The sequence below is a fragment of the Cloeon dipterum genome, chromosome X (assembly GCF_949628265.1).
Source record: "Cloeon dipterum chromosome X, ieCloDipt1.1, whole genome shotgun sequence".
Classification (NCBI taxonomy): domain Eukaryota; kingdom Metazoa; phylum Arthropoda; class Insecta; order Ephemeroptera; family Baetidae; genus Cloeon; species Cloeon dipterum.
Window position 1 is genome coordinate 30,152,505 of NC_088790.1, and position 27,793 is coordinate 30,180,297.

General features: G+C 37.0%; 3 protein-coding genes across 5 annotated transcripts in view; 2 read left to right on the forward strand and 1 right to left on the reverse strand.

The window, feature by feature from the left end:
- The window catches only part of LOC135947359 (Ig-like and fibronectin type-III domain-containing protein 1), a 138,181-nt gene extending 135,832 nt beyond the window's left edge, over positions 1-2,349 (forward strand). Inside the window, exon 25 of the mRNA XM_065496183.1 lies at positions 222-2,349. Coding sequence (XP_065352255.1) covers positions 222-362 — 141 coding nt within the window. The 3' untranslated portion in view covers positions 363-2,349. The remainder of the gene's footprint in view (positions 1-221) is intronic.
- tun (tungus) overlaps positions 1-27,793 on the forward strand; it is a 153,715-nt gene that overhangs the window by 98,271 nt on the left and 27,651 nt on the right. The gene's annotated exons all lie outside the window — the stretch shown is intronic.
- LOC135947360 (BTB/POZ domain-containing protein 3-like) overlaps positions 2,386-27,793 on the reverse strand; it is a 32,881-nt gene continuing 7,473 nt past the window's right edge. Inside the window, exons 1-6 of one of the 3 annotated variants that reach the window (XM_065496186.1) lie at positions 23,731-23,853; positions 7,298-7,567; positions 6,689-6,872; positions 6,321-6,557; positions 5,485-5,729; positions 2,386-5,075 (exon numbers count right to left, since the gene is read on the reverse strand). In XM_065496186.1, coding sequence (XP_065352258.1) covers positions 4,676-5,075; positions 5,485-5,729; positions 6,321-6,557; positions 6,689-6,872; positions 7,298-7,551 — 1,320 coding nt within the window. In that variant the 5' untranslated portion in view covers positions 7,552-7,567; positions 23,731-23,853 and the 3' untranslated portion in view covers positions 2,386-4,675. Of the gene's footprint in view, positions 5,088-5,484; positions 5,730-6,320; positions 6,558-6,688; positions 6,873-7,297; positions 7,568-23,730; positions 23,854-27,793 lie in introns of those variants that run through there. The other 2 variants (XM_065496184.1, XM_065496185.1) reach the window with 2 other exon arrangements.

The following is a 27,793-nucleotide window of genomic DNA, read 5'->3' on the forward strand; positions in this document are numbered from 1 at the left end:
ATACTAGATTAATAAGTTAAGTAAATTATTGGCAAAGACAGTTTTAAAATTTTAAATTAAAATGACAAAATTTATTACAATTTTTAAAAATGGAAAAGACATTCAACAAGAAATAAATCAAAATTTTCCATACATAAATATTGATTTACTAAGAAAAACGAACAATTTTATTTTTACCGTCTAGAATAAATTAAAACCCACAAAATGATTCATTTTTTCAGGCCGTTGGCGACGGTCAGAACAACTGGAGGCAGGAGAACTTGCACGTCGCGACGGTGAGCGGCGGCGGCGGCGACGAGGGATTGCTGAGCAGCGAGTTGCAACAAAGGACGGCAGCGGCGGCGGCGGCGGCCAGAGATTAGTTTTGGCAGCAGACACGATAGAAAGACAATCGCAGTGCCCTTACTAATTACTTCGTCTCGCTCACACACCCTCGGGGCGAGAGCGAGAACTCGTGAGAAAGACCCATGAAAAGGCTGTTCTATCACACAAGTTTTGTATATTTATCAAAAGCGGATCGCGATGATTATAAAAATTTAAAGCAAGCAGAGACTCGGCTAACTAAATTTGATATTTACGATAGAATAAAGAAGAAGAATCAAAATGCGCGCTGAACGGAATAATAAAATATATATATGTTGACACAGAGACACGTAAAATGCAGATTGAGCGGTTTGTAATTAATATGTATATTGTAAATATTTATTGAAGCATATTCTATATTGTATTTAACTCTTGCCACTAGGAGGAAGACGTACGTTTAAAGTATAAGGCGATCTTTCACGGATCAGAGGACGAATTTGGCATGAGGTCGAGTTATTTTTTTTTATATTATATTGATTTTATTAGCGGGTTTAAAAGGTACATGAGACCTCATTATCTCATCTCACCATGGTAAAATTACAAAAGTAACGTGTGCTTTGGATTCCTCTCGCAGAGCCCAATTGAACCAACACCAAATATTATTTATTTCTCATGACGATTCATTTTTTTTTAATTTCAGAGTGATTTTTTAATTTCTGACAAATTCCATTTCAATTTTTGAAAAAACCTGAATTTTTCCTTTTTTGCAATTTTTGCCGGCTCCAAATCTCGGATTCTAACATTTAGAATTGCAAAAACAGACTACCGATCGACTCGTCTTGAGCTCTCCTGACCAGTTGAAGGGTTTAGAGGGTGCTCTCCTTCACCCCTTAATATCTATATAACAATTAAACCCCCTATAAAACGCAGATTATATTAGAATATAATTTTATCAAGCCTTGAAGAAACATGCATATTATTTATTTCATTTTTTCTTTAAAAATTATAGCAGGGGGTTGAAAGGGGTTGATGGTAAGCACGCCCTAAACTCTTCAGCTGGTCAGGGGAAGTCAAGACGAGTTTAACAGAAGGTATTTTTGCAATTCTAATGGCTAGAACCCGAAATTTGGAGTCGAAAATATTTCTTTAACACGAAAACGACAAAAATTGTGATTTCTCCCATGGTTTGAAGAGGATTTTCTCAAAAGGAAAAATTTACCCTTTTCTGAAATTTATAAAAAATGAGGCACACATTTTTAAAAGTCCAAAAAGCTGAGCTCATTTCCTAAATTTTAAATTTGGTGCCGGTTTGAACGGGCTCGGCGCAGGGTTGCAAAAACCCCGCATTTTATTAAAAAATGCAGTGCAGTGGTAAAAAGCGATTTTTTCATTTGAACCAGTTTCTTGCAGGCAATTTTTGCTCCTCTTTTTTCAACAATTTTTTAATTATTTGCTCTTGAAAATTTGTCAGAAATAAATTTTAGGAGAAATTGAGGCAGAAAACGACAATTTAAAAGAAAAAATCTGCACAGCAGAGGAAATTTTGACCACTCCGATAGCAAAATTTAGATTTTCACCGGGGAAAAATGGAATAAATTAATTTCTTGAGCAAGAAGTTTGTAAAAATTGAGTGAAAAAACCCTGGCTTGGCGCCTCCCTTTTGATATAACACTGTAAACCCGTACAAATGAATATTTTGTAATCAAAAATAAAAAAACGACAATTTTTTTTAGTTGCTGATTTGTGGTGTAAATTTAGTTTGGTTTGCTTGAGCTCATGCCAGTTTTCTCCTCCAAAATCCTTGAGATTTGGTCGTAAATCATTGTGAGACACGCAGACACACCCGACAATAGAGAAATAAGGCACAAATCCGTTTTGCCCAAACACCCTTAGACGTTGAGAAATGTACCACCGTATTTGTGCGCACAGAAATTATAAATGCATATTCAGAGCAATTTTACCTATTTGTAAATCTCGGTTTTTCACGGCAGTCCTGTTATTTTTATCAAATAAAATTCCAAAGAAAATTCTTTATTAAAAACCAAACGTGTTTTCAATTCAAAAATGAAATCCTGAATTAATATTTTTATCTAATTTTATTTCATGATCTTATGCTTCTACACAAGACATTGATAAATTCGCGGTATTAATAAATGCAACAAAATTGGCAGGTGACGCGCTTCGTGCTTTTGCGTGTCCTGTTTGACATAACAGCCACAATTAATAAGCTTCTCTGAGCCCTGCGCAGAGGACACAATTATATGTATTTTGGAACCAATCCACAGGAATGGCTTTTCTTAAAGCACAGATTACATTTTAAGTACAACTTCTATATATCAGGAGGAACTATGGGGTGAAAAGAATCAGTAAAAGGGAATATAGGCCTATATGAACATGTGATATTTCATTCTTCACATTCAACAGGCACTCTTTTGGCGTAGAAATTTTTAGTTTGTACAAAAGTAGAAAAGGGGATGTTAATTTTGGTGGAGAAAACAGTTTTTAGGTGTAGCGAGCACCTCAACAATCTTAAAATTTGAACTATCTGAGAGCTGACAAGGGAATCCGTGTTTTGTTCTGATTTTAAATTCGTTGTTTTCTTTAGACGTGAATATATCAGCAGAAAATTATCGAAAATAAATTTAAATCAACCAATTGTACGAGCCCTTGGTGTTTAAAGCCGGTAACAGATGGCGCCACTGTATAAGTTCATAATAAATATAATTTTAAGGTCTTTTCGCTGCGATTTCAGACTCAATCCTGTCACTGCGCATTTTTCACTTATTTTTTTTTTCTTTTGACGTGCTGAAAACCAAAATTGGTTCAGCCAATCGGCGTAGAATTGTGAAAAACTATTTTTTGAAACTAAAAAATCTTTTCCAACGATTCTACGGTGAATGGCTGGATTGGTTTTGATTTTCAGCACGTCAAAAGAAATAATAATAAGTGAAGAATGTACAGTGGCAGATTTCAGTCTGAATTCGCAGCGGAAGTTCCTTAAAATAAATTGTATTTCTAAAATATACAGTGGTGCCATCTCTTGGCGGCTTCGAACACTAACGGCTTATACAACCGGTGAATTGGTTTAAGCTACAATTATGGCAATTATGATATTTGATCTGTTCCTGTTTGTGAGGTTTAATAATTTTCAGCTATATCAGAAGGTGCCAAATTGAAATCATCCTGATGTACGCTTCAGAAATTTAATTTAATTGTTAATTTGATGGACAATATTTAAAACTATAATTTTTTAATTTATTAAATATTTAAAACACAAAAAAAAACTTAAAATAAAATTTTTCTCACAAGTTTAAAAACAAAGTGATAAATTTTTGTTTGTCCAAGACAATGTTTTAAAAATTAAATTTAAAAAAAATATTTAAAGATAAAATTAAAATCAATAAAACAATATTATAATTTTTGGACTCATTTCAAATTCTCTACAAAATTTGTTTTCTTAGTTTTCCGTACAAGATGTTAAAATTAAAAATTTTAACTGATCCATGCTCTCAGTAAAAAAAAATCAGAACAAAACGAGGATCCCTCGTAAATTATTTTCCAAGAAGCGTGGCTCTACGAAATACAACAAACTGCTCTTACTGAGTTCGGTTACAACATATTTTATGGTTTGGTGCGGTTGCGATTAACGTTCTTTAGTATAAACCTTGAACAATTTGAGTGCTTTGGCTAGGGGGCAACTTTTCAAACAATCTGACTAGCATATATGTAGCCTCTCTCTCGAAAACATTTTTTAATGCCAGGTGTACATAGAAAGACACACAAACAAGCCTTGCAAGTCAACTGATGAGGCTTCTCTCCAGCTGTGTGTGCAACAAATCTTTGGACAGTAAAAAGAGGCTGTAATTACTCTACATATAGGAACAATATATACGAATAGGGTTTCAACAACGGCTATTTCACAGTAACGAGTTAATAAATTTTATATGCTACTATAAAATAAAAGAAAGCTCTCGATGAAAGGAATTTGCGTGTCTAGCGGGTTGTGCATCTTCGAAATTGCTCGTCGTCATAGTAAGTAATTTCTTATTTCGCACCGATCCTGACGAGAGCATAAAAAATGGCACCAGGCAGTATATTTTTGTCATGGTCGCCGAGTTTTTCTTTTCTAGAGAAACTTCTGGAGAGTTTAAATTTAATTTAATCAAGTTCCTCATAATTTTCGCAGTCGAAAATCACGGGAGCGTCAATTTATACAATTTAGAGAGTGAAATTCTCTTTCTTTAAAAAAATTTGTGCACAGATTAGCAGAAAATTTGGCCAAATCTTCGGAAATCCAAATGTGACTCTCCACGAAATCGTAAAAAAGAGATCGAAACCAGGGTCCAGAACCAGAACGGTGTTTTCTCTCTCTTCAGTCGAAGAGGCAGGCGATAACGGTTAACATACAATCACATGTTTTCGAGTAGCACAGCGGCTTTTCCGACTTGCCAATTTGCTCGTCCTTTTTCCTGAGGGACGCCGGCTGCTGCTGGTGCTGGTGCTGCTTCTTGTTATTTCTGTCGGGCTGTTTGCGCGAGAACCACCGCCAGCAACCTTTCGGCTTGCGCGACTTGCACGGTCTGATCGCGCACCTGCCAGGGTACTGCTGCGTCGCGATCGGCAGGTATTGAGGCGTCGACGCCTCCCGCGACCGCGACAGCTGCGCCCAGTTGATGTAGCCCAAAGTGTCCAGCTCCTCCTGGTCCGCACCGCCGTTGCCCAGCAGGTACAGCAGGAACAACTTCTGCTCTGCATCGTTCAACAACGGACTCCTGCAAACCAAACTATTTCAATTAGTCAATATATGTTTTTTTGTTATTAACAATTGAAAAAACAGTCCCGAACGCGATCTCAGGTCTCACGCGACCTGAAGAAGGTACAAAATCGTCAAATTCTCTTTTTCTCGGAGATATCAGCAAAAATGATCGAAAAAATTAAACCTTGACGGTAAACTTCGTTCAGCCTTCACAATTAAGATCACTACGTCACTTGATTGCTCGCAATCAGTGCATTAAATGTCACAGTCAAATCTGCAAGGTGGTTATGCATCTTGCGCGTCAACAGAGCGAGGCAGGTTGCATAACCTTGGCGTCTAACCAGATCTCGTCGCGCTCTTTTTCCCTCTGACTGCATAGTTTGTTCATTCCGTCGTAAATTTTAAATCAAGAAAAAATTACACACCCCATTGGTCCTTCCGCGAATTCCTGGGTGCTGAGCAGAAGCAGGCGTGCAACCCTTCCGCTGCAAATGACACCAGAGCCACCGACCACGTCCTGCAAGTTTTCCGCGGTGTGCGACAGTTTTTGGCGTCGACACTCGCACTCCGCCCACCTCTCGACGGCGTTCAGCAGAGCCAACTCGGAGGACACGGCAAATGTGTCCCTGCTGATCACGGCCAACAGCGATTCCAGATCCAAATCTTCAAACTGAAATAGGAAATTTATGAGTATTTTCATTAAATAACATTTTAAAAATTCTGTGAGTAAAATTGGATTTTTTCTATGAAAATAAGTTATTTGCTCGATAAAAAATGAATAAAATATTTTGCTTTTTCTCTCAAACATAAGTGAACTTGAAATTTGAGCTAAAGACCGTCTTTGACGAGGTTTTAGATCACACCAATCGATTCCTGAGGGTCGAATTAGGTATAATTGATATTTTATCTAGACAAAAAGTCCAGCGCGACGTGCGAACTTTTTCCCGCCAAAACAATATGAATGCGAGGAGTGCGCATGCGTCAGAGCTTGACAAAGAAGTCATTCGTACAGGCGGTCTCTCTGAAAGTGCTCAAACCAGCTCTGACGCATGCGCACTTCTCGCATTCAAATTGTTTTGGCGGGAAAAAAGGTTCGCACGTTGCGCTGCACTTTTTTAATGGACAAAACATCCACTTTACCTAATTCAACCCTCAAGAATCGATTGGTGAGCTCAGAAACTTCGTCAAAGACGGTCTTTAAATAAAAAAATTTAATTAAAAGATTTAAATATTAAGCTGTTTCAATTAAATTATTTTTTACCTGTTCAAGTGCGAGGATCTCGTTCGCGAACTGGTCCATGGTTTGTAAGCAGTTGTGCCTGAGTCGTCTGCTGGCTTCGCCCATGAACATTTTGCAGTCGGGAGTCGAGCCATCGGAGGTTCCAACTTGCTCGTCGCTCAGGGTATGTGGACCGTTGATCAGACTGGAGCTCTCAGACTCGCCACTCATCACAAGCTCGTACGCCGGAGGCGCTGACGGCTCGAAAATTTCATTCGTCTGCAAATTAAAAGTATTTTCAGAAGCGAGTCATGGATATGAATTTTAATTAATTAAAATTAGTTCAGAGAATTAGAAAAAAAGAATTCTTAAAAACATGAAGAAGTGTTTAAATATTTTCAGACGCCTACCTCACAATAGAAACCGGCAGCCAAGAAGACTTCAAGAGCACATTCAGGTCTCGTTTGCACGTGCTCGTTCAAAAAGGCGGCCACTTCCCACTCCAGGCCGGGACAAAGGTACATGTGCGCCACGTGGAAGGTGGACAGCGCCGTGGACACATTCTTGAACTCCGGCGCGTGGCCGTAGCAATACCTGAAATACGTGGAAAATACGCGGTTTAAAAACAGCACTTTTTTAAAAATAGACGCATTTGTAATTGAATTTTCACGAGTTAAAAAATAATTTACATCTTGTCACTTCATAAGGCTCAAGGTTTATTATGACTAGTCTTTTTTTGGTTTATAATTTTAATTTTTGCTTGAGTTTTAAGATAGATAAATTTCTCTTTTTATTAATGAATGGTATAGTATGGATTAATCAAATGTCTAAAATTTAAATAGTAGGATTTTGTAGCAACAAATTTAAAGGTTAAAATAATTTTAAAGATTTCGAAAGCTTTTTGCCTAAAAGAAATATTTAAAAATAAAAGCAACCCATTTTATCGAAATTAAATAATTTAAAATCTAAATTAAAAGGAAAATTTAATCAATTAACGAAGAAGAGAAACCTTGACATACCTGAGAAGGGACTCGAAGGCCCTGGGCTCGGTGTCCCTGATGGGGAGCGGCGTGCTCTTGTCCCTCTGGAAGGCGCCGGAGAGCATGGACTTGAGGACGGGACTGCTCTTGGCCACGACGTGGCTGTGGGCCGTCAGCCGCCACGTCTGCCCCTCGAAGCCCACCTCGAACTCGACGTCGGCGCCGCGCTCCTGGTTGTACATACCCCTGTAACGGAGTCTCTCTGCATTTCGCTTCTCGCACTCGTTCAGCATTTTTTCTCATCAGGTTCTGCAACACGACCGAGCAAGAAATTAGGCGCGAGTCTCGTGCGAGTTCTATCTCCATTCGCGGTTGAGGAAAGACGAAAAGAAATTCATGCATGCACGCGATCTACACTCGATACTAAATGGTTTTTAACGAAAGAGTTCGTTTATATTTCACATGTGGACGCTGTTATGTTAAAACTGGTTGTCCAAGTAATAACATGTCTAAAATTTGTTACAATAACTGGTGTTAATAGGTAGAGGCTATTATTCTTCATTTTTTGTTATTTGAATGAATGGCGGCTTTTTTAGATATTTTTTTAACAACCAATTGATAGTGAATCAGTGGGGGCCAGATGTGCGATGAAATTGGTTCGCAATGCGCAGATCCAAGATGGCGTCTGAATGTGGGAAGCAAAAAGCTCTCTTTGGATTGTCGTACAAGTGTCAAGAGTTTGTTTTTACGATCCAAAAGACACAATTAGTTAAGAGTAATGCAAATTATTGACCAAAACTTGCTTCTTTTCGCGCATTTTCAAGTGCGACCGTTTATTCGCGCCACACACCACCGGACGCCATACCTGCGCGTCGCACAAATCTGGACCCCGCTGGTTGAGACGTATATTACGCCCTTTCGAGGTTTTTTTTATTACAGTTCAACAAAAAATTAAAATTTGCACCTTTTCTAGGGTTAATTCTAAATTATGAAATTAGATATTATAGAAAAAACAATCGATCCTATTTTTAATGCGTAATTTTTATGAATAATATTTTAAAATATTTTTCGACGGCTTCGTCAATTAACCGCGGTGATGTCGCCACTGTTGCAACAGACTAGTGAATTTTGAAACTGTTTAGACATCCATGATTGTGCAATCATTTTTATTGTGGTTGGGGTTAGATGCTCCTGAACAGCACCATAACACGCGAATTTTTTCAAGGACCAATCAGAGCGCGTTTTAAGGGAAGAAATCTCATGCCTTTTCCCTCGCATGTGTGCTTGACCCATTTTTAAAGCAATTAACAACTTTTTGATTGTTATCTAATTGTTATCTAATTTCAATGACACTGATATTTTATTAATAAAATAGGCCCTTTCTTCAAAATTAAAAAATCTCATTGTCAATTAAGAAGAACCATTATCAGGTGGTATTCTGAGGCTGGCATACTTGACCTTTAGGAATGGAAAAATCCTGATATGCCGGGGAGTGGGGCACGCTACTTGGGCACTCTCATAAAATACAAAAGTTTGTCGGCCTTTTATATCGCTTTACCATTTTTCTTGGGGCATTGACCGTGCACAGGCATTTTCATCCCAATTACCTACAACATGAGAATTAATAGAGAACTCAGGTCTGAAGAATTTTATGAATTAATGGAAAATTCTGTTCAGGTAGCAGGTAACAGAGAAAAAAATGTGCAACGTCAGTTGAATTCTTTCCTGAAAAAGGTACATGAATAACCTGCACTCCAACATTCCCAAGTGGAATTTTCTATCAATTCTATTTTTATCTGTATAAAGAGAAACATTAATTTAAAACGTTTACTTTTCCTTAAGCTTTAGATTGTTTTTTCATAGATGGAAGTATTTTTAAATTGAAATGGATAACTATTTTTAAATTATTGAATATGAAAAATCTCGATCAGTTTTCAATAATTTCAAAAACCTTGATAAACACGGTTTGAGTAAATGAATCATTCAGAGTTGTCTTTCATTCATTAGCTCCCATCAGAATCAGTAAAATAAAACGATGAAACATCTGTGAGCAAGCTGACAGATAGCTGCGTCACAACAGTCATCTACTGTTTCTGTCGAAAGTGAAAACAAGAGCCGCGGGCTACGTTTAGCATTCCGTATATTTGCGAAAAAAATAACTGACATATATATTTGTCAAGTGTTAATATCCGAAAATTCAGCAGAGAGACGCGTTTGAATGCAGCGTCTGTGTGCCCAATAATAATGATCAGCTTTGTGGAAGAAATAAAGGGACATCTGCATTGCCGAGTGACTGACAAGAGTGAGCGTGCCGCCGTTGTTTGCTTTTGGGCTGCACGCGGCCGAGAAGATGAAGAGAAAAAAGTGCCATAAAACCACACTGTCAAATATATTATTTGTATAATTTGATTAATGGGAATGGAGATATAGGGGCCTGCCTGTTTATTTAATTTGTCTGCTCGTTCGACTCAATACTGAAAGTTTTATTGCTCCTTTAAATAAATTTGGTTGTTTGATAAATGATGGAAATTATATGCAATTTAATTAGTTGTCGATCTTGAATCGAAACAGAATTTAGTTACATGGTGCTCCTTTTTTTGCGCCTCATAATTAACATCGCTGATGCCTAATAATTTGAGCAGACTTTTTTTTCAAATGGCAAACTGGAATTGGTGAATTTTAGACGATTGACTATTTTTTTCTAAGCTTCAGATCATTGCGGACAATCAAAAAATTCAAATACATTTTTAATATGAATTATTTTAATTCAACAATAATTGATATCTTTAAATAACATGTTTTTTACTTTCCATATCATAGTTTTTATTTAAATATTTAAATTGCTAGATGAATTAAGGAGTATTAAATTGATTAAATTTATACAAATCATTGACATCCAGCAGAAAGTCAAAATTTTGTTGCACTATAAATGAAATTTGAGCTTGACTAGCCGTGTAGTCTGGGATCTGTGCGGTGAAAGTTGATGCACATTCATATTCATAGTGTTGTCATTCTATATCTGAATAACAATTTTCCGTGTGTGCAACTTCACGTTCCGACTGTTCTAAGAATGCAATGAAAGCAGAATTCGCGCACACGCTGTGCGAGAGGATGACGGCATTATGAAGGTCAGCAATGCAAACAAACAGCAGAAAAAGATCTTTTTACTGCACGCATCTTGGAGGAAATCGCTGGACCATGCGTTCGGCCGTAAAACAGCCAAGCAAAACAATTAGCGTCCTGCTCTCCAGTGTCAACATTGCATTCCGCGGCCTGTGGGAATGCGCTGCTTTTGCTCAAACGACGCCCGGCGCGTATGTAAATTTTTACTATGTGGTTGTAATAATTCTTACGTGCCGAACGCGAGACACAACGGCGTGGTGACGGAATTTAAATTTGTGTATTGCTCTAACAATGTTTATTTTAGTGCTTCAGGGTTGGGATTTTCATACCATTTGTCTAATTTTGATTATTTTTTGCCGAATTAATAGTTTCCCGCGGTCAGAAGTCAATATTATGGAGTCGAAATTTATAATTGTTTGAATATTCGCCCATTTTGAAGCTGCGCAGTAAATTTGTGCGCATCTCAAGCATGCGCAGTATGTTCAGATCGCTTCTTTATCTCACAGGAAGGCTGAAACGCATCACTGCGCATGCGTGACCCAAATTAAAACCTTTTGCGCAGTCGTAATTCCCACCGGGGGTCCAGATTGCGATCTGTGTTAGATTCCGCCGGTCAGAAGTGAATAATGGCGTCGAAATAATTGCGGACAATCAGGAGACAGTCCAACGACCAATCAGTAGCTTCGAAAAAGAGGCGTGCCAACCAAATAATTTCATTCCCGCGTATTTTGTTACATTTCCAATGGCATGATGTGTTATCTAACGGTTCATTCACCAATTACTGGGCTAATCAGCTGTTAGTAAAGAAATAAAAACAAAAATATTCATTGTGCTGAAGCTATTTTCATGATAAATTTCATTCTACGTTAAAAACTTTCCCGCCGTGATCTACCAGACGCCATATCTGCGCGTCACGTGGATCCGGCCCCTCTGGTGATTAATTTCAAACTGTCAGAAAAAAAAATTAAATTTACATTCAGCGAGACACGAATCTTGATTTTTCTAGAAAATTTCCCAAATAGAAAAGTCACGTGCAGAATTATAAGGGCTTGTAGAAGAATTTCAATATTTCCTCATACATTCTTTGTTAAAATCAATATGAGCAGTTATTCGCGAGATTGGAGGTCGATTGGACGCGATTTTTCAGCGTAGAAATTTTTAGGTGGCAGTTATATTTGCTTAAAGTACTTGTTAATAGATGGTGAAATTCCAAATTTGAAGCTCGGGAATGGGGGCGTTCCCTATTTTTTCGGTATCTCAAAAATACCCGAAAAACGAATTGTGTTAATGAATTGTAAACTGCAACTCTTGACTGCATTGAGGTATCACCTTGAAATTTTCACTGCCCAACCTAGTTTTTGATCCTGAACAACTTTTGCATTTACAAAAAATTCGCAGGTCGAAGGTCAAGGTCACCTTTTGCGACCTTTTTTTGAAAATTCAAAATTAAGGGATGATAGCCCCCTACGATTTTTTTGGAGTTCAGGGCTGAAATGTAGCCCGTGAAATTCTGCACAAGCACACCAAGTTTCATAGGTGCAATCGCGATACTTTTGCTGCAATTCGAATTTGAAGTTTGAAAACCTGATCGAGGCCGCTTTACCGCGCGTGGACTTTGAGCAGCGATTTCACCTCTTGTTCTTCAAGTTGATTTTTTTCGCATTTCGCTTGCTTAGAAACACCAATGGGGCCTCGGGTAGACCAAGGAAGGTCAAAATCGACCTTCAGGGTCTGTCCCTGACGTGACCCTGAGATCCGAAATATCGAAAATTTCCAATTTCATCGAACTTGGTGTCCTTTAATAGGTTTTCACCACCGTAGAGCTCAAATATGCAGCCAAAACTGCCGAATGACAATCCTGAAACCGGTTCTTGAAATAATTGTGGTAGCCATTCATCCAGACGTGATGTGTGAAATGGTCAAAATTTTGAAATTTTTAATTTATGAAAAGATACTTCTTATTTGCACATATGAAGTATAATATGTGCTGATAATAAAGGATCTTATATGCTTAGTACTATGAAAAAATGTTATTAAATGCAATAACAAATAATCTACTTTTAAAAACTAAAAAAATTTGTTTCCTTACATTTTTAAGTAAAAATTTTAAAGATGTAATTTATTTGTTATTGCTCTAAATAAATTTGTTAACTTTGTAAAAAAAACGATCGGTTTTTTTAAAACTCAATATAAATTTCGTGTGTACAAAACAGAAGAATCTTTTCATATATTAAAAATTTCAAAATTTTGACCATTTCACACATCACGTCTGGATGAATGGCTACCACAATTATTTCAAGAACCGGTTTCAGGATTGTCATTCGGCAGTTTTGGCTGCATATTTGAGCTCTACGGTGGTGAAAACCTATTAAAGGACACCAAGTTCGATGAAATTGGAAATTTTCGATATTTCGGATCTCAGGGTCACGTCAGGGACAGACCCTGAAGGTCGATTTTGACCTTCCTTGGTCTACCCGAGGCCCCATTGGTGTTTCTAAGCAAGCGAAATGCGAAAAAAATCAACTTGAAGAACAAGAGGTGAAATCGCTGCTCAAAGTCCACGCGCGGTAAAGCGGCCTCGATCAGGTTTTCAAACTTCAAATTCGAATTGCAGCAAAAGTATCGCGATTGCACCTATGAAACTTGGTGTGCTTGTGCAGAATTTCACGGGCTACATTTCAGCCCTGAACTCCAAAAAAATCGTAGGGGGCTATCATCCCTTAATTTTGAATTTTCAAAAAAAGGTCGCAAAAGGTGACCTTGACCTTCGACCTGCGAATTTTTTGTAAATGCAAAAGTTGTTCAGGATCAAAAACTAGGTTGGGCAGTGAAAATTTCAAGGTGATACCTCAATGCAGTCAAGAGTTGCAGTTTACAATTCATTAACACAATTCGTTTTTCGGGTATTTTTGAGATACCGAAAAAATAGGGAACGCCCCCATTCCCGAGCTTCAAATTTGGAATTTCACCATCTATTAACAAGTACTTTAAGCAAATATAACTGCCACCTAAAAATTTCTACGCTGAAAAATCGCGTCCAATCGACCTCCAATCTCGCAAATAACTGCTCATATTTATTTTGGCGAATTTACATCGCCTTATATTTTTCCATGAAATTGGGGATGGGAAATTTATATTTCAGAATATTATAGCCTGAAAGAAAATGAAATAAATTGGCAAATCATTTTAAATTAAATTAACAAGAAAAGCATCTAAAAATCCCAGCCCTTTAGATCGCAAATCTCACGCCAAAAGACATCTGCTATTAATATTGATCGGTGCCGGTTCGCTTCCTGTCCAGACGAAATAAACTGAATGATGAAAATCATACATTTATAGAAACGAGCGGCCTTGATCGAGTGCTGCCATACCGCGCGCGCTATTGTTTGTTTTCTAACGATGTACACGATGCATGCATTATTTACACGCTTTTCCTTGTTCTTCTCTACGATTCGCGAGTAAATTCGGACTTGAGATTGGAGATGTGTTACGTGTGTGGATGAGGAGACCTTGCACGCAATGCGCGTGACAATAGCGAGAGAACGACTCGGGTTTCACGACAGAAAACACGAACGTCATTTCGCAAATGCAGATTTCAGCCATGCAAATCTCGGTATGGTGACTTGACGTCTAGTTTCGAAGGAAATGCGAGATAGGATTGCGTTTCAACTCTGTTGTCGTGTGGTCGAGAAAGAAAGCCGCTAAACCAAAGGAAAAGATGCGGCAGCAAAACATCCGATGCTTCGGTTTAAAGCGGAAATTTAAATTTAAAACAAGGCGGAAAGTGAAATGTACAGTGCTTTATGAATTTTTCTAGAAAATAATTGCATATTAATGAAATTGTTGGTAACTTTTAAATCCATTTAAAAAGGAAAATTATTGGAATTGTTGGATGCAAAAAAATGTATAATTTACGGCAATCCACAGAGAGTTTTTTGCTTTCCACATTCAGACGCCATCTTGGATCTGCGCAGTGCGAACCGATTTTATCGCACGTCTGGCCCCTGCTGAAAAGTTGGAGAATTTTCCTTATTGAGTAGACTCCAAAAATCTAAGACAGTGTAAAATTTAAAAGTAAAATATGTACTTTTAAATTACGGAGGAGTGGAATAAAAAACGAAAGCTATGCAATTGGGAAATTGTCATCGTTTGTCAAAAAATATCAAATCAAAGGAAAGAACCTTACTTTATGGTGTTATTAATTTCTAAATTGAAATGTGAGCACGGATTTCATGCTACAATGCCAATGTTTATAAAAAAAGGAATTTTCATTACTAGAAATAAAAATTAATAATTAATCCAGTCTTAATTAAGATAATTTTTTAATTTCAAAACATTTCAGCAGTAACAAAATTAAAATTAAATTTACAATCTCATGAAAAAAATGTCCTTTGACGTAAATGACGATGCTTCCGTTATTTATTTTGTATGATTAATTTAAACAGACACAATCATCGCAGGCTTGAATTCCCAATATGTATAATCGTCATCAGTGGCACGTGAAATTGTGGACGTGCTTCTGAAATGCATCGATGACTCAGGGTCGGCGCCTGCATTCAACGATCAGTTCTAACGCCACGCGGTGCTCTTTTATTTTATTTTCCAAAAATTTGTGTGTCGATCTTTCGCAAAGGCTTGCGCCACACACGAAGAGAATTAACAAACAAAACATGGGTCGCCCAACGGAACAAATGTTGGTGTGCGCGCGCGAACGGCAGTCCAATTTTTTTTCTTTATCTCGGCGCAGCATCTCAAGTGCTCCTGACTGCTTGATTTGATTTACGGCGTGTTGCTCGCGCGAGAGCCTTTATTATGCAGGCCGCGCGGCAGGCATGCTAATTTATACCGGGGCCTATTCACTCGCAGGCCTTGCTCAAACATTTTGAACGCGCGTTCCTCGCCTCTTGTGATGCTCAACAAAGCCACTGTTATTTATGCTAAACAAAACAATAGAATTTGCCGATCTGTATCTGATTAAATTATAATTGAATTGGTATTATTATTTATTTGCTACTCGTTTGGTTTTTTCGCGAGTTGAAAATTAGGCGTTTCTGAAGGTGTGAGATGAATTATTGCAGGATTGTTAATTTGGAATGATTTGATGACCAAAAAACTTGAGAATTTTCGGAGGGAGATGCCACATTTTTTGGATTTGCCTTATTTTAGTAATTATTGAATTTAATATTATTTTTATTTAGCCGAAAATTTATTTATTTTTAAGTATAGGATTTAAGTTTTGCCCTAATTGAATGTAAAGTGCCTAGAAATTCCCAGGATGGTGAAACTCTTAGTTATTTAAAGGGGGAAATGTTGAAAAACGAGTATTTTTTTAGTTTAGATAAAATCAAAATTACAAAAATCGCTGCTTTTTGTATAGTAATTGATATGTATTTAAAAATAATTTTATTTTATTTTACTTTTATACTCATTAAAATATTTAAGTAGTTATTTAGTAGTTATATATCACAAGCTTCCGTTTGCTACAGTTATATTTGTAATAGCAATGAATTTAATGATTTAACCATACAGACACAAAGAGCTGGAAATCTTAATAACTATTTATCATAGAGCAGGGTTTTCTCTTTAGTTAGAATGAAATCCGTAGCGCAAACTAAAAATTTAAATCACAATTTTCCAAATGGGGAAAAAACAACCAATCACAAAAAAGCCATTCAACCAAGACAGCTTAAAATCTTTCGTATTTAAATTTATCATCATTCTAATTGAAAGTATCGGAGAATTTGAACTTTCAAACGAGCTCCAGATATTCAGCCAAGAAATTAAAAAAAAAATACAGTTTTACTATAAATTAGCTGGCAATACGTGTCAACTGCTTTTACGAAATTGCATCAAGTTTCTTGCATTGTGAAAATATTTTTCACTTGACTCATTTCTTTAAATCTATAAGTTGAATTTAATATTTTACTATTTATGCTTGATTATTTTAATAAATAGTTATTTTGATCATTAAAAATGGGTTTACAATTACGTTTTTAATAGTTTGCTGAATTTTTATAGTTGTAATTCTATATAAAAAGCCTAGGCTTTCGCTTTATCAATGGTTTTAATTATAATTAATTGGATTTCTTCTAGGTTCGCCACAGGTTCTGCTTTACGTGTATTTTTATGGTGGAGTGCAATGAATGCAAATTAAAAAGAGCTAGAAATCTCAATCATGAAAAATGGTTAATTTTTAGATTAAAATGAAATCCTTAGCGCGAATTGAATATTTAAATCTCAATTTCTAAAGTGGGGTAAAAACAACAGCTTCAAAACTTTCGAAACTAAATTTCTCATCATTAATAGTCATCCAGATGACATAGAAAACCTTATTTCCAAATCATTTTTTTAATGAAACAGATAAAATTAGAAATGAACTTTGAAAGGATAATTAATTTCTTTAAAAACGACATTCTTAATTATTTATCGGCGTCTCGTTCAGGGTTTTTAGCGCTTGTGTATCAATTTCTGGCGCAAGAAATTAATTTATTCCATATTTTCCCTGTGGAAATCTTAAATTTGCGGTCGGACTGGGCAAAATTTCCTCTACTGTGCAGATTTTTTCTTTTAAATTGCCTAAATTTCTCCAAAAATTGATCTCTGACAGTTTTTCAAGTCGAGGCCATGAGCAAATAATTAGAAAATTTTTGAAAACTGAAGAAGTAACTGGTAAAAATTGAAAAACAACGTTTTATTTTAGTAGAAGGACGAGTCAACATTACAAAAGTGTAATCTTCATTAAACACTTAATTTCTCAGCACTTGCTCTCATTGTCCTGTGTCGGAAACTAGATATCTTTTGTGTGCTCGCCAAGAAAAGTAAGTAACTCCGCCTAACGAACGCCTTAAAATAAAATAGGTTATCCAAATTCCTAATTAAATTACGGCGAGATAAGATTAAGTAAGACGGTGGCAAACAATTTGCAAAATTTGCCGTTGGCGGCTGCTTATTATGTTGCACGAGAAAACATGACGTCAAATAGCAAGACGCCTGCCTGCCTGCCTGCTTTGAAACAAAACAAGCATCTTCTCGCGCGGCAAAGGAGGAGAGAGAGAGAGAGAGAGAGAAAAGTTGTATTATTCACACGTCCCATAGGAGCCATTAATGCTGCGGAACGCGCGCATATGTAAATTCGACGCGACACATCTGACGGTCATTAAACAAAAACCGCTGCGTCGAACGCTTTTTTTTGTTTGTTTCTCAAATCCAAATTGCTGAACTGTGCATTTTTAGGATTTCGGAGGGCTCTAAAAATAAGGCGCGCAAGTTAAAATTAGAGACGCACGCACGCAGTTCAGTGAACCAACCAACCACCGACTCTTGGGTGCTCGCATTTCACGACATCAGTGAAGAAAATATTTGCATTTTTAGCTCTGAAAAGTTTCGTTTTAATTTGAAAATTGCTGCAATTTTTTTTAAAACTTGCAATAATCAAAATTAGAATTTTGTTACTGCAAAATGTTTTGAAATTTTCCCTAAAATTTCCATCGCTTGAGCACATTTTCTTGGCAGATTTCGATTCCTCTCATCGAGATCTGTCCAACAGCGTGTGAAACCTTTTAGAGAAACTCTTTTTAGGGAAATAAAATAGGATTTCCAGAAAGGAGACAGTGATAACTTTGCAGCCACTTTTTTTAAAAATTTTCGCTGCTAATTTTGTCAATTTTGGTTTGAATTGAATCCTAAGGGATCAGTTCATGCATTGGCAACAACGATTTTCCAGGAATTTGCAGTAACAATCCTCTTTTAATTTCATTTTTTTTTTAATTTATTAAAAAAATCGCCTGTGAAAATTTAAGCTTTTCAAATTTTAATTAAAAATTCCCTGTATTTTCCTGCAAAGATCCAGTTTAAATCAGTGTGTTGTTGCCTTCGCTTGACGAGCAGCGAGAACGCGAAAGCTGCTGATCACGTGATTTTGTTTTTAGAAGAGTCAGTAACCCGTGGCGGGGTGGAAACTGGATTGAACGCACCAAAGCCCACTGCCCTAGACCTGCGCTGTCTTTTTTCTTTTTTGCATCGCCGCGGCTTGCGCGTAAAACGGAGGAGCGGTGTGTTCTGTGTTCTGTGTGTGCGTCAACTTTTGTGAAATTTAACACCACCCTCCGCGCGAACGAGCTGCAGCTGAATACTGACAATGAGTAACACCGGCTTTTGCGAAAACACCGACCACTAAATTCGCTGTCAAACTTATTTTCTTTTTTTTAAAGTGCCCCAAAAATCCAATTTTTCGAATTTTACCAGTTACGCCCTCTTTTTTAGCAAAGGAAATTAATTGAGCACTTCCGGGGTGAGAAAATTATGAATATTTAATAGTGAGAAGATAAAAAATAGTTCTTTTGAGTCTTGAAAGTTACTTTTTATTTTTTCAAAAATTGCAGATTTTCGAAAGGGGTGTGTTTTGCCTGATTAAAATTCAGCAGTTGAAAGTAGCGTCAAAAACTGCCTATTTTCAGAAAGCTGATTAAATTTCCAGCTTTTTTCCTATTAAGCAAATCTTTCTCAAATTTACTATTTTCGCACAAAATTCGTCTGGCCGTTAGAGAACCTTTAAATTTTTTTCGGGAAGAATCAAAATACCCAAAATTAAGTAAATTTATTTGAGAATCATCGCAGAAAAATAATTTTTATTCATTTTAAATGCCGCCTCGTGTACCAAAGCGGGAAAGTGCGTGCCACGCCCCCTTCTATTGACCAATCAGATGGTTTTTGGCAGTTTTCTCCGAAATTTCCAGCGCTTGACCACGTTTTCTCCCATGATTTGGAATCCTCTGATCGAGATCTATCTGACGGTGTGAGTCTTTCTTTGGGGAAATCCGAAAATTCAGGGAAAATTGTGATTGAAAAATTCCATTGCGAATTCTCCATTTAAAATAATGATAACTTTGAGACCGATTTTCTCGAAAATTCACACGGCTACCTATGAATTTTTTTAACTCTACATGATCCTCAGAACCTAATTTGAATATGTGTTGAACTATTTTGCGGAAAATTCACCATCAATTCTCTTTAATGCAAAACCCCAATTTCGAAACGTATTCAATCGGATGATCTGCCGGATGAAGTGGATCACCGGGAGAGTGTGTTTGGTTTTATACCTTCGCTTAAAATAATTAGGCAACGGAGGAACCGGACCAGCTGGCGAAGTGAAACAGCCAGTCTCGCACCAGCCAGCGCTTTAAATCTATTTTCAGTTGGCGCTCCACTTTGGCTCTTTTCAAAGCGGCATTCCAGCTGCGAGTGAAGTTTCCTGCCAAATATTCCGCCATCCCCGCGCGAGCTGGCAGATGGCCGCGTATGGGCAGGACGAAATTAGAGATGACCGCCGGGGGAAGCACGCCGCCGCTGCAAATTAATGCCGGTCACACGCGTCGCCGGCCGCCGGCTGACCAAATACAACGCTATTTCAGATCTCAATCTTGGGGTCGAAAGCATTTCCATAAATAGAGAGCCGCCGCGCAGCGCGCACGGATTTTAAATTCAAACGAGATCTCCCAATTGTGAAACACAGGAGTCCAATGCACCCTCGCATTGTGCGGGTTGCCTAAGGTTAATGCCGCGCGCTGCCTTTTACGGCCAACGCGCGTGAATTATTGATGCCACTGTCGATACACAAACGAACGAAAATCTGGCGTGTGTGTTTGTGTCAAACGGTTGACCTTGGACGCCTCTCTCACTCAGGGCCACTTATTTCGAGCGCCTTCCTCCCTCGCGAGGCGCGAGGCGCGGGGCGAACCTTGGCATTGGCAGTGGTTGCTTAATTGCCACACCGACAACTCAGCCGTGCCATTTTATGCTCATTGACTTTATCACTGACTTTTTGCCGATCAATGTGGACCTTTTTTGTCACGCGTTATGCGGTTTATTCAGATTCCGTGACCAAGGCAAATTATCTTATTTATATTCTGTTTCTAAACTATCTTCTTTGCCTTATGTGTTAGAAATTATAAATTTTATTATAACATCTTGTAAATATCTATGATTTATATTTTAATATAATTGGTTCTAATGCATTTTCGAAAATATATAACTTAAGAATTTAATTTGTTCCTCTATTTAATGATAAATTTATTAAAGACTAAAACTTGCAGGTTCTATTCAAAAATTTAAATTTGTTTAAATTTAAACAACCAATTTTGCATAAATTTAATATTGTTTAGATAAAAAAATAATTTTAATATTATACAAAATTAAAATAAAAGTAATTTTTTTAAACTAATTGTTTTTTTTTAATTTGCCTGTTCCATTTTGCTCTTGGGAAATTCCTCATTCAAATTAGTTTGTTGCAGTTACAGAAAATGGATTTTTATCGCGATCAAATTTCAATCATTTCTCTTCCCTCGATTTTTTTTTTATCAATTTTCATATTTAAAATAAACCGTCTCGACCTCCCCTACTAGAAAGCTGAAGGGTTTTGAGGGTCATCAACTACCACCCCTTCCACTCCGTGCATTGGAAGAGCAATAAAAATTTTGCCACTATTATACACAAACTGATCCAACATTTCAATTAAATAACTACCCCAAAATTCCACCATAGGATGTGAAAATGTAATAATTTATATTTCTGGTGGGAAGCTAAAAGGCAAATTTGAGTTTTTGGGCGATCAGATCACCCCCAAAACCCAACGGCTGTCTAGGGGAGGTTGAGACGAGACAACGATGTGCAGTTTTTGTGATTCTAACGGCTCAAACTCGAGATTTGGCGATGACAAAGTTGGAAAAAATAGAATCGTACATACCATTTTTAAAAAATTGATAAATAAAAATATGAATAATAGTAGGGATGAAATCATCTTAAAATAACATCCCCAACTGATTTAAATTTATTTTAAAATTCATCCAAAAATTTCTGCAATTTTTTTAATTAATTTGACCTGCTTGTAGACGTTACTTCAGAAATAAAAAAAATTCATAGATTTATTTGTATTAAATTTGAAAATATCAGCGGGGACCAGATTCGTGCGCCGCGCAGCTATGGCGTCCGGTTGAGTATGGCGCGAAAAACGGTTGCACGTGAAAATGCGCGAAAAGAGGCAAGTTTTGGTCAATATTGTGACGCAATTTGCATTAATTGTACTAATTCTATCTTTTGGATCGTAAAAACAAACTCTTGACGCTCGTACGGCAATCCAAAGAGAGCTTTTTGTTTCCCACTTCAGACGCCATCTTGGATCTGCGCAGTGGGAACTAAATTTATCGCACATCTGGACCCCGCTGGAAAGTATTAAATTGATTTACACCGATTCCCGTTACAGCCTGCGGTGACCCCCATCAGTGTGTGAGTGCGGCGATGATAAATTTTGTAATTTGGCGTGAATGTTATCTTGGGTAAAAGCAGAGAGGAAGCGATGTTTGCTTGTGCTCAACCCCTTTTGACAACACGTACACCTGGGCTATAAAAGGATGAGCGGAGTGCGCGATATATTTTTAGATCAGCAAATATATACTCTCGAAATAACGCGGCGGGCAGAAAGATCAATAGTAGAGAGCAGATTAAGGAAAAAGACTCAACATTATGCAACCTGGAAGTTAAGGAATGACACATCGCCGTTGGAAATGAAGAGATAAGATAAGCAAACAGTCGGTTAGCGCTTTGAAAGCTTCCTCTTTCTTGCTTTGATTAAAACAGATAATTAAAATGCTTTCGTTTAATCTGATTCATTAGCTCAAATAATAATTATGATAAGATTTTACAAATTTATAATTGTTGGTTCGCTCAATCCGATCGTGTTTGCAGAGCTAACAGATATTGTCAATCTGATTGCACAGATTTTTACATTAATTGTAGCTAAATAATAGTTTGACGCGTTTGCTTTCCTCCACAATGATGCGTAACGTGTCAAAGAGAGCACATCTCAATGTCAAATCGAATATATCACGCCATTTCTTGTAAAAGTAGGAGGAAAAAGTCATACATCTGTCGTCATCCCTTCCGCGGAGTGTAACCCAAGCATTTTCAATTGCGTATTAATGCAGTGCTTATTTTTGAAGGTGATACAAGTTTAAATTTCTTTTTTCGTTTCTATTTTTGCACTAAGGACACACAAATTTATTAGGTATACAAAGATAAATTCGATGATTCCACATTTGGCAAGATCAATTTATAAAATAAAAAAGATTTTGAATTGCACTAATAGATTGATACATAGAAAAATAAAATAAAACAATTTAATTTAAGAATAATTAAAATTAAATTAAAAATAAACGCAGCTACTATATTTTAATAAAATATTACATCGTAAAACATAATAAATTACCAAAACATGGACAAAAGCTAAAAAAATTGAGAAGGTAATTATTTAAGGAAAAATAGGTCACAAAAAAAGTTAAAAAGCGTGAGGACGAAGAGAAGTCGAGCCACTGATGAAAACGGGCGTTTGGGAGGACCCGGATAACCAACTTGTACTTTTCGCGCCGCTCTCTGTAGTGCTCGCAAACGCATTTTTTACTTACAATAAGCAAATTCCAGACCAGAAAACTTGTTCCCAAATTTTATTTCAGAGTTTAAATGAATTTAAAAAAAATTATCTTTTAATGTTTTACTGACAGAATGAGATCGTCAATTTCAGCCGGAATTCCCGAAGGTTTGGTAAAAAAAAAACAGCAGTAAATTTTAAATCAGTGCGTCAGAGATAATAGAATAAAATTAAAAGTAAACTGGTAATTTTTCTTAAAAGAAGAAGGTTGGTTGTTGACGAGTGGCGGATATCAACACTGCATTGACGTCCAGGGAATTTAATATTTGTGTCAAGAGCAGCTAAATTTAATATTAAAAAAAACCGCATGCATCATCTTGTGGTATAAAACGTGATTCATCCAAAACTCAATATTTCAAAATAATAGCCAACATTTTACTCGGAAAAATATAAAACGCTTCAAAATTGCAGATGTTTTTTAGAATGATTATTAGCGTTTTCAGATGTTATTTATCTTTTCCTCTCTGCTGATGAATTTATGAAAAAGTCTCACGTTAAAAATTGATCATCATTTGTCTGTTATTTTTATTCTAGATGTCAAATATTAGAAACGATCTGTTTCTTTATGGCCTTTTCGGCAATTCGTCATGAAAATTCCAGAAAAAAATATTTTAATTTGGAAAAATCCGGAAATTTTTCCATTTTGAGAAGGTATTCCGTGGTAGAATTGTTCAATCTCTAATTTTCCCACGAGAAATTCTCCGGTGCACCAGTGGCCCAGATGCACCGAAATGCATTCGGATCGATATTCACCCCAAATCAACTCTCCCCCCGTGGCACCAACCCTTTCCCTTCAAAACAAATCATTTAAATCAATCAAATAAATTAAATCAGGTGGAGCAGATTATTGATTGTCAGGGTGTGACGGTACCTGCGAAAGGTTGCGTGCGGCGGCTGGCGCTGCTTGCTGGTCCAGTGGCCCAGTGCTGCTCTCGGTCCGGTGGCCGAGCACCGACTGAGCCAGCGCACAGCCCCGTTGCGGCAGGCAATATCGACCCCCAAGGCCGGTGGTGGGTACCAAGATGGCGCGCGCGCGAGATCGATCGAGCCGGGTGGCCGGCGGGGGTGGGGTGGGGGGTGCGGGGTGCGGGCGCCCAAACAGCACCCACCCTCCCACCCACCCACCACCACTTGTTAGTAAACAAGAGGAGCCGCTACATGCTTTAAGAAAAGTTGCTGAATGGACGAAATATATATAAATCAAGGACGAGGCGGACAAAAAAAAATAAAGTCAGCGCCGGCTAGGTGGTCCTTTGATCGGTTGATGACCCTCGAAGCCGCGTCAGATGACGCGCTTTGGTTTTTGGATTATAAGAGGAAATAAATAATGCTGTCATTCGCCTCTCTCAAGTCTCGCACGTTGCATTGTTAGACTTTCTTTCTTTCCTCCGATTGCACTTCTTGGTGCAGATTGATATCAAAAGTCTAATATCTAATAAAGTTGCCAAGTGTGACACAAACATCCTTTAGGATTAATAATTTTTAAATTTATTGCGGGTCAATATTATAAGATAAAATCAAGGTTTTTTTAATATATATGGCTGTATACAGATTTAAGAAGTATTTTTATTTTTCAATTGAAAATTGCAACGGGTTTTTGTTTAATTATTTATCGCATATAATTATGACTTAAACACAAATTTTAGAGAGAGAAATTAAATTACTAATGAATTAAGATCAATATTTTAAACAAATAAAATGGTTAACAATTTTTAAGCAAAACTTTGCCTTTAATTTTCCAATTTTCTTAGCAATAAAATTGATATTTAAATTAAATCAAATGCCATACTAAATTAAAGAAAAGATTAAGAAATTAGTTGACGGCCTGAATTAAAGTTGCTGACGAGAGGCTTAATTTTTTTTAATTCCAATATTTTAAAACTTTCTTAACTTATAGTAAAATCAAAATCAAGTGAATTGTAAAAATATAGTTATTTATATTTTGAAAACTTATTTATCAAGGCGAATCAATTACCGAGACTGTGATTTTGTGGAACCAAGTTTCGCGTGAGTAAAAAGACCTGAGAGACAAAAATTAAGCGAAGAACAATAGAGAAGGTATGATTGTTGTCATGCAACTGATTTAATTGTAATTATCTTTGTGCACACTGAATTTATATAGACTACGAATGAAGCAGCTGAGTGAGCACCAACAATTTGTCATGAATTGGCTCGACTTGTAACGTTTTTTTCGTGCCAATTAATAAAATTGAAAACAATAAAATAAAAATTGCCCATTTTTTCTCCGGAAAAAATATTAAATAATTTGCAAGGATCTTTTTAAACCATTTTTTATTAAAGAAAAATTATGTTTCTTCAAGCTGAGTCATTTCTTAAAATTATATTTTATTTAAAGAGGAATTATACTGCAAAAGCCTGGAAAATGCTTGTTGCCAATGAATAAACTCGTCCCTTAGGATTCAGTTCAAGCCTAAATGGACTTAAGAAGCGCTGTAATTTTTTGAGAAAATTGGCTGGAAAATTAGCGTGCTTTTCAAATGGTAATGACTGTCTCCTTACTTGAAATCCGATTTAATTTCAAAACCAAGAGTTTCCCCAATAAGTGGCATACACAATTGGACAGATCTCGACGAGAGGGATCGGAATATTCCAAGAAAATATTTTCAAGCACTGTACATTTATGAGAAAATTGGCAAAATTTGAATTTTTATTGTAGGAAGGTCCTTTTTTATTATTGCAAATTGTTGAACAAATTGTTTATCGATCAATTGTTTATGGCATCCAAAAATTTAAAGAGGAATGATACTGGAAAAGCCTGGAAATTGCTTGTTGCCAATGCATAAACTCATCCCTTAGGATTCAGTTAAAGCCTTAATTGACCTAGCAAGCGCTGTAATTTTTCGTGAAAATTGGCTGGAAAGTTAACGTGCTTTTTAAATGGTAATGGCTGTCTCCTTACTTGAAATCCGATTTAATTTCAAAAGCAAGAGTTTCCCCAATAAGTGGCATACACAATTGGACAGGTCTCGACGAGAGGAATCGGAATATGCCAAGAAAATATGTTCAAGCACTCGAAATTTTGGAGAAAATTGGCAAAATTTGAATTTTTATTGTAGGAAGGTCATTTTTTAGTATTGCAAATTGTTGAACAAATTGTTTATCGGTCAATTGTTTAAGGCATCCAACAATTTAAATAATTTTCAATTGTTGCCCTGTATCATTCCACTTTAAGCGTAATTCTAGTTTGAACGAATGCGTGCAGATATTCAGAAGCCTTAATTATCTGTGTCAATTGGCCAAATAAATGAGATTACAAAACAAACCGAGCCAATTTCCTATGGCTTCTTTGCATATCACTGCGCGCCTCGAAATAAAAATAAAACCCAGCTCCAGAAAATTTAACGATTCCAGTGTCGTATCTTGTTTGCGTAAATATGCATGATTAATTTGCATTTCCAGTGCGCGGCGAGTGCCGGAAATGCGCCGGCGGCGTCAGTGTGTCGACTATCGAGTCGCCTGAATCGTAAATTAAGAATAATAAAAAGCTGTCAACGCATTGACGTGAGGATGCGTTTCACAGGAAAGGGAAACTTCTTCCGAAAGGGTTGGCCAGCATCTGCGAGATTTCCCTCTCGTTTTATTATCTCATCCAGGGCCGTAAATAATTTTTCACGGTTCACGAGCAGTCCTCGCTCCAGAAGGGGAAAAAGCAGTGCGCGACCTGCACCTTCAGTTAATGCTCCAGAAGCCAAGCATGCCCGATGGAGCAATACTTAATATATATTACTCTTCAAAGGTCAGCCGAATTTTTTTTAACAAATGAAAGAAAAAGCTGAGAGTGTCGTAAGTCTTGTGTACCGTTAAACATTTTTTTCTTTAAAATCGGGTAGTTTTTTGAAGGGATGTAAAGAATTTTTTGTCTGAAAGCCACCCTGATCGTGTCCAACGGAACTTTTCTTTGTCAACCACCTGCAACAACGGTAAAAGAAAAACGTATTGTTGAAGTCACATGGGGGCGGGATTTACGCTCTACGTGTGTTATAGTACGCAGGGAAAGCTACAAACGCGTAAAATGAAATTGTAAAATATGTCTCATGAAAATACCGGTCCGCACAATGAATATTTTTGTTGTTATTTCTTTACAAACAACTGATTAACCCGGTAATTGGCGAATCAACAGTTAGATGGCACATCAGGCTGATGGAAATGTAACAAAATACGCGGGAAAGAAATTATTAGGTCGGCACGCCTCTTTTTCGAAGCTTCTGATCGGCCAACTGGATTGACCTCCATTATTTCGACGCCATTATTCACTTCTGACCGGCGGAATCTAACACAGATCGCAACCTGGACCCCCGGTGGGAATTACGACTGCGCAGAAGGTTTTAATTTCAGTCACGCATGCGCAGTGATGAGTTTCAGCCTCCCTGTGAGATGAAGAAGCAATTTGAATATTCTACGCATGCTTAAGATGCACACAAGTTTACTGCGCAGCTTCAAAATAGGCAAATATTTAAACAACTCTAAATTTCGACGCTATATTGACTTCTGGCAGGTTAGAACAAACACAGATCGCAACCCGGCCCCTGCATGGGTGGTATAAAGTCTAAACGTAAATATTTGTATCAAATGACGCTTATCCTGTGAACGTGATTCACAAGAATTGTAAAAATATCACAATTTTATCCGCGTTGCAATAACGAAATAGGGTGATGTAATGCGTACTTATGTACTTTTCATGTTTTATTGCAATGACTGACTCACTATAAAATTAGTAATTAAATAAACTGTCTCATATTTCAAAATTATATTCAGAAAGGTTGCTGGGTGCTTTAAACAGTCTTTGGTAGAATGTGTGTTTTTAAAGAGAAGAAGCTTTTAGATCGCATTTAGACGATTCCAATCAGAAATTTTATTATTCTAGAGACAATTTTTCAAAATCAGTAGTTTTTAATCATTTATTTAATCAAACT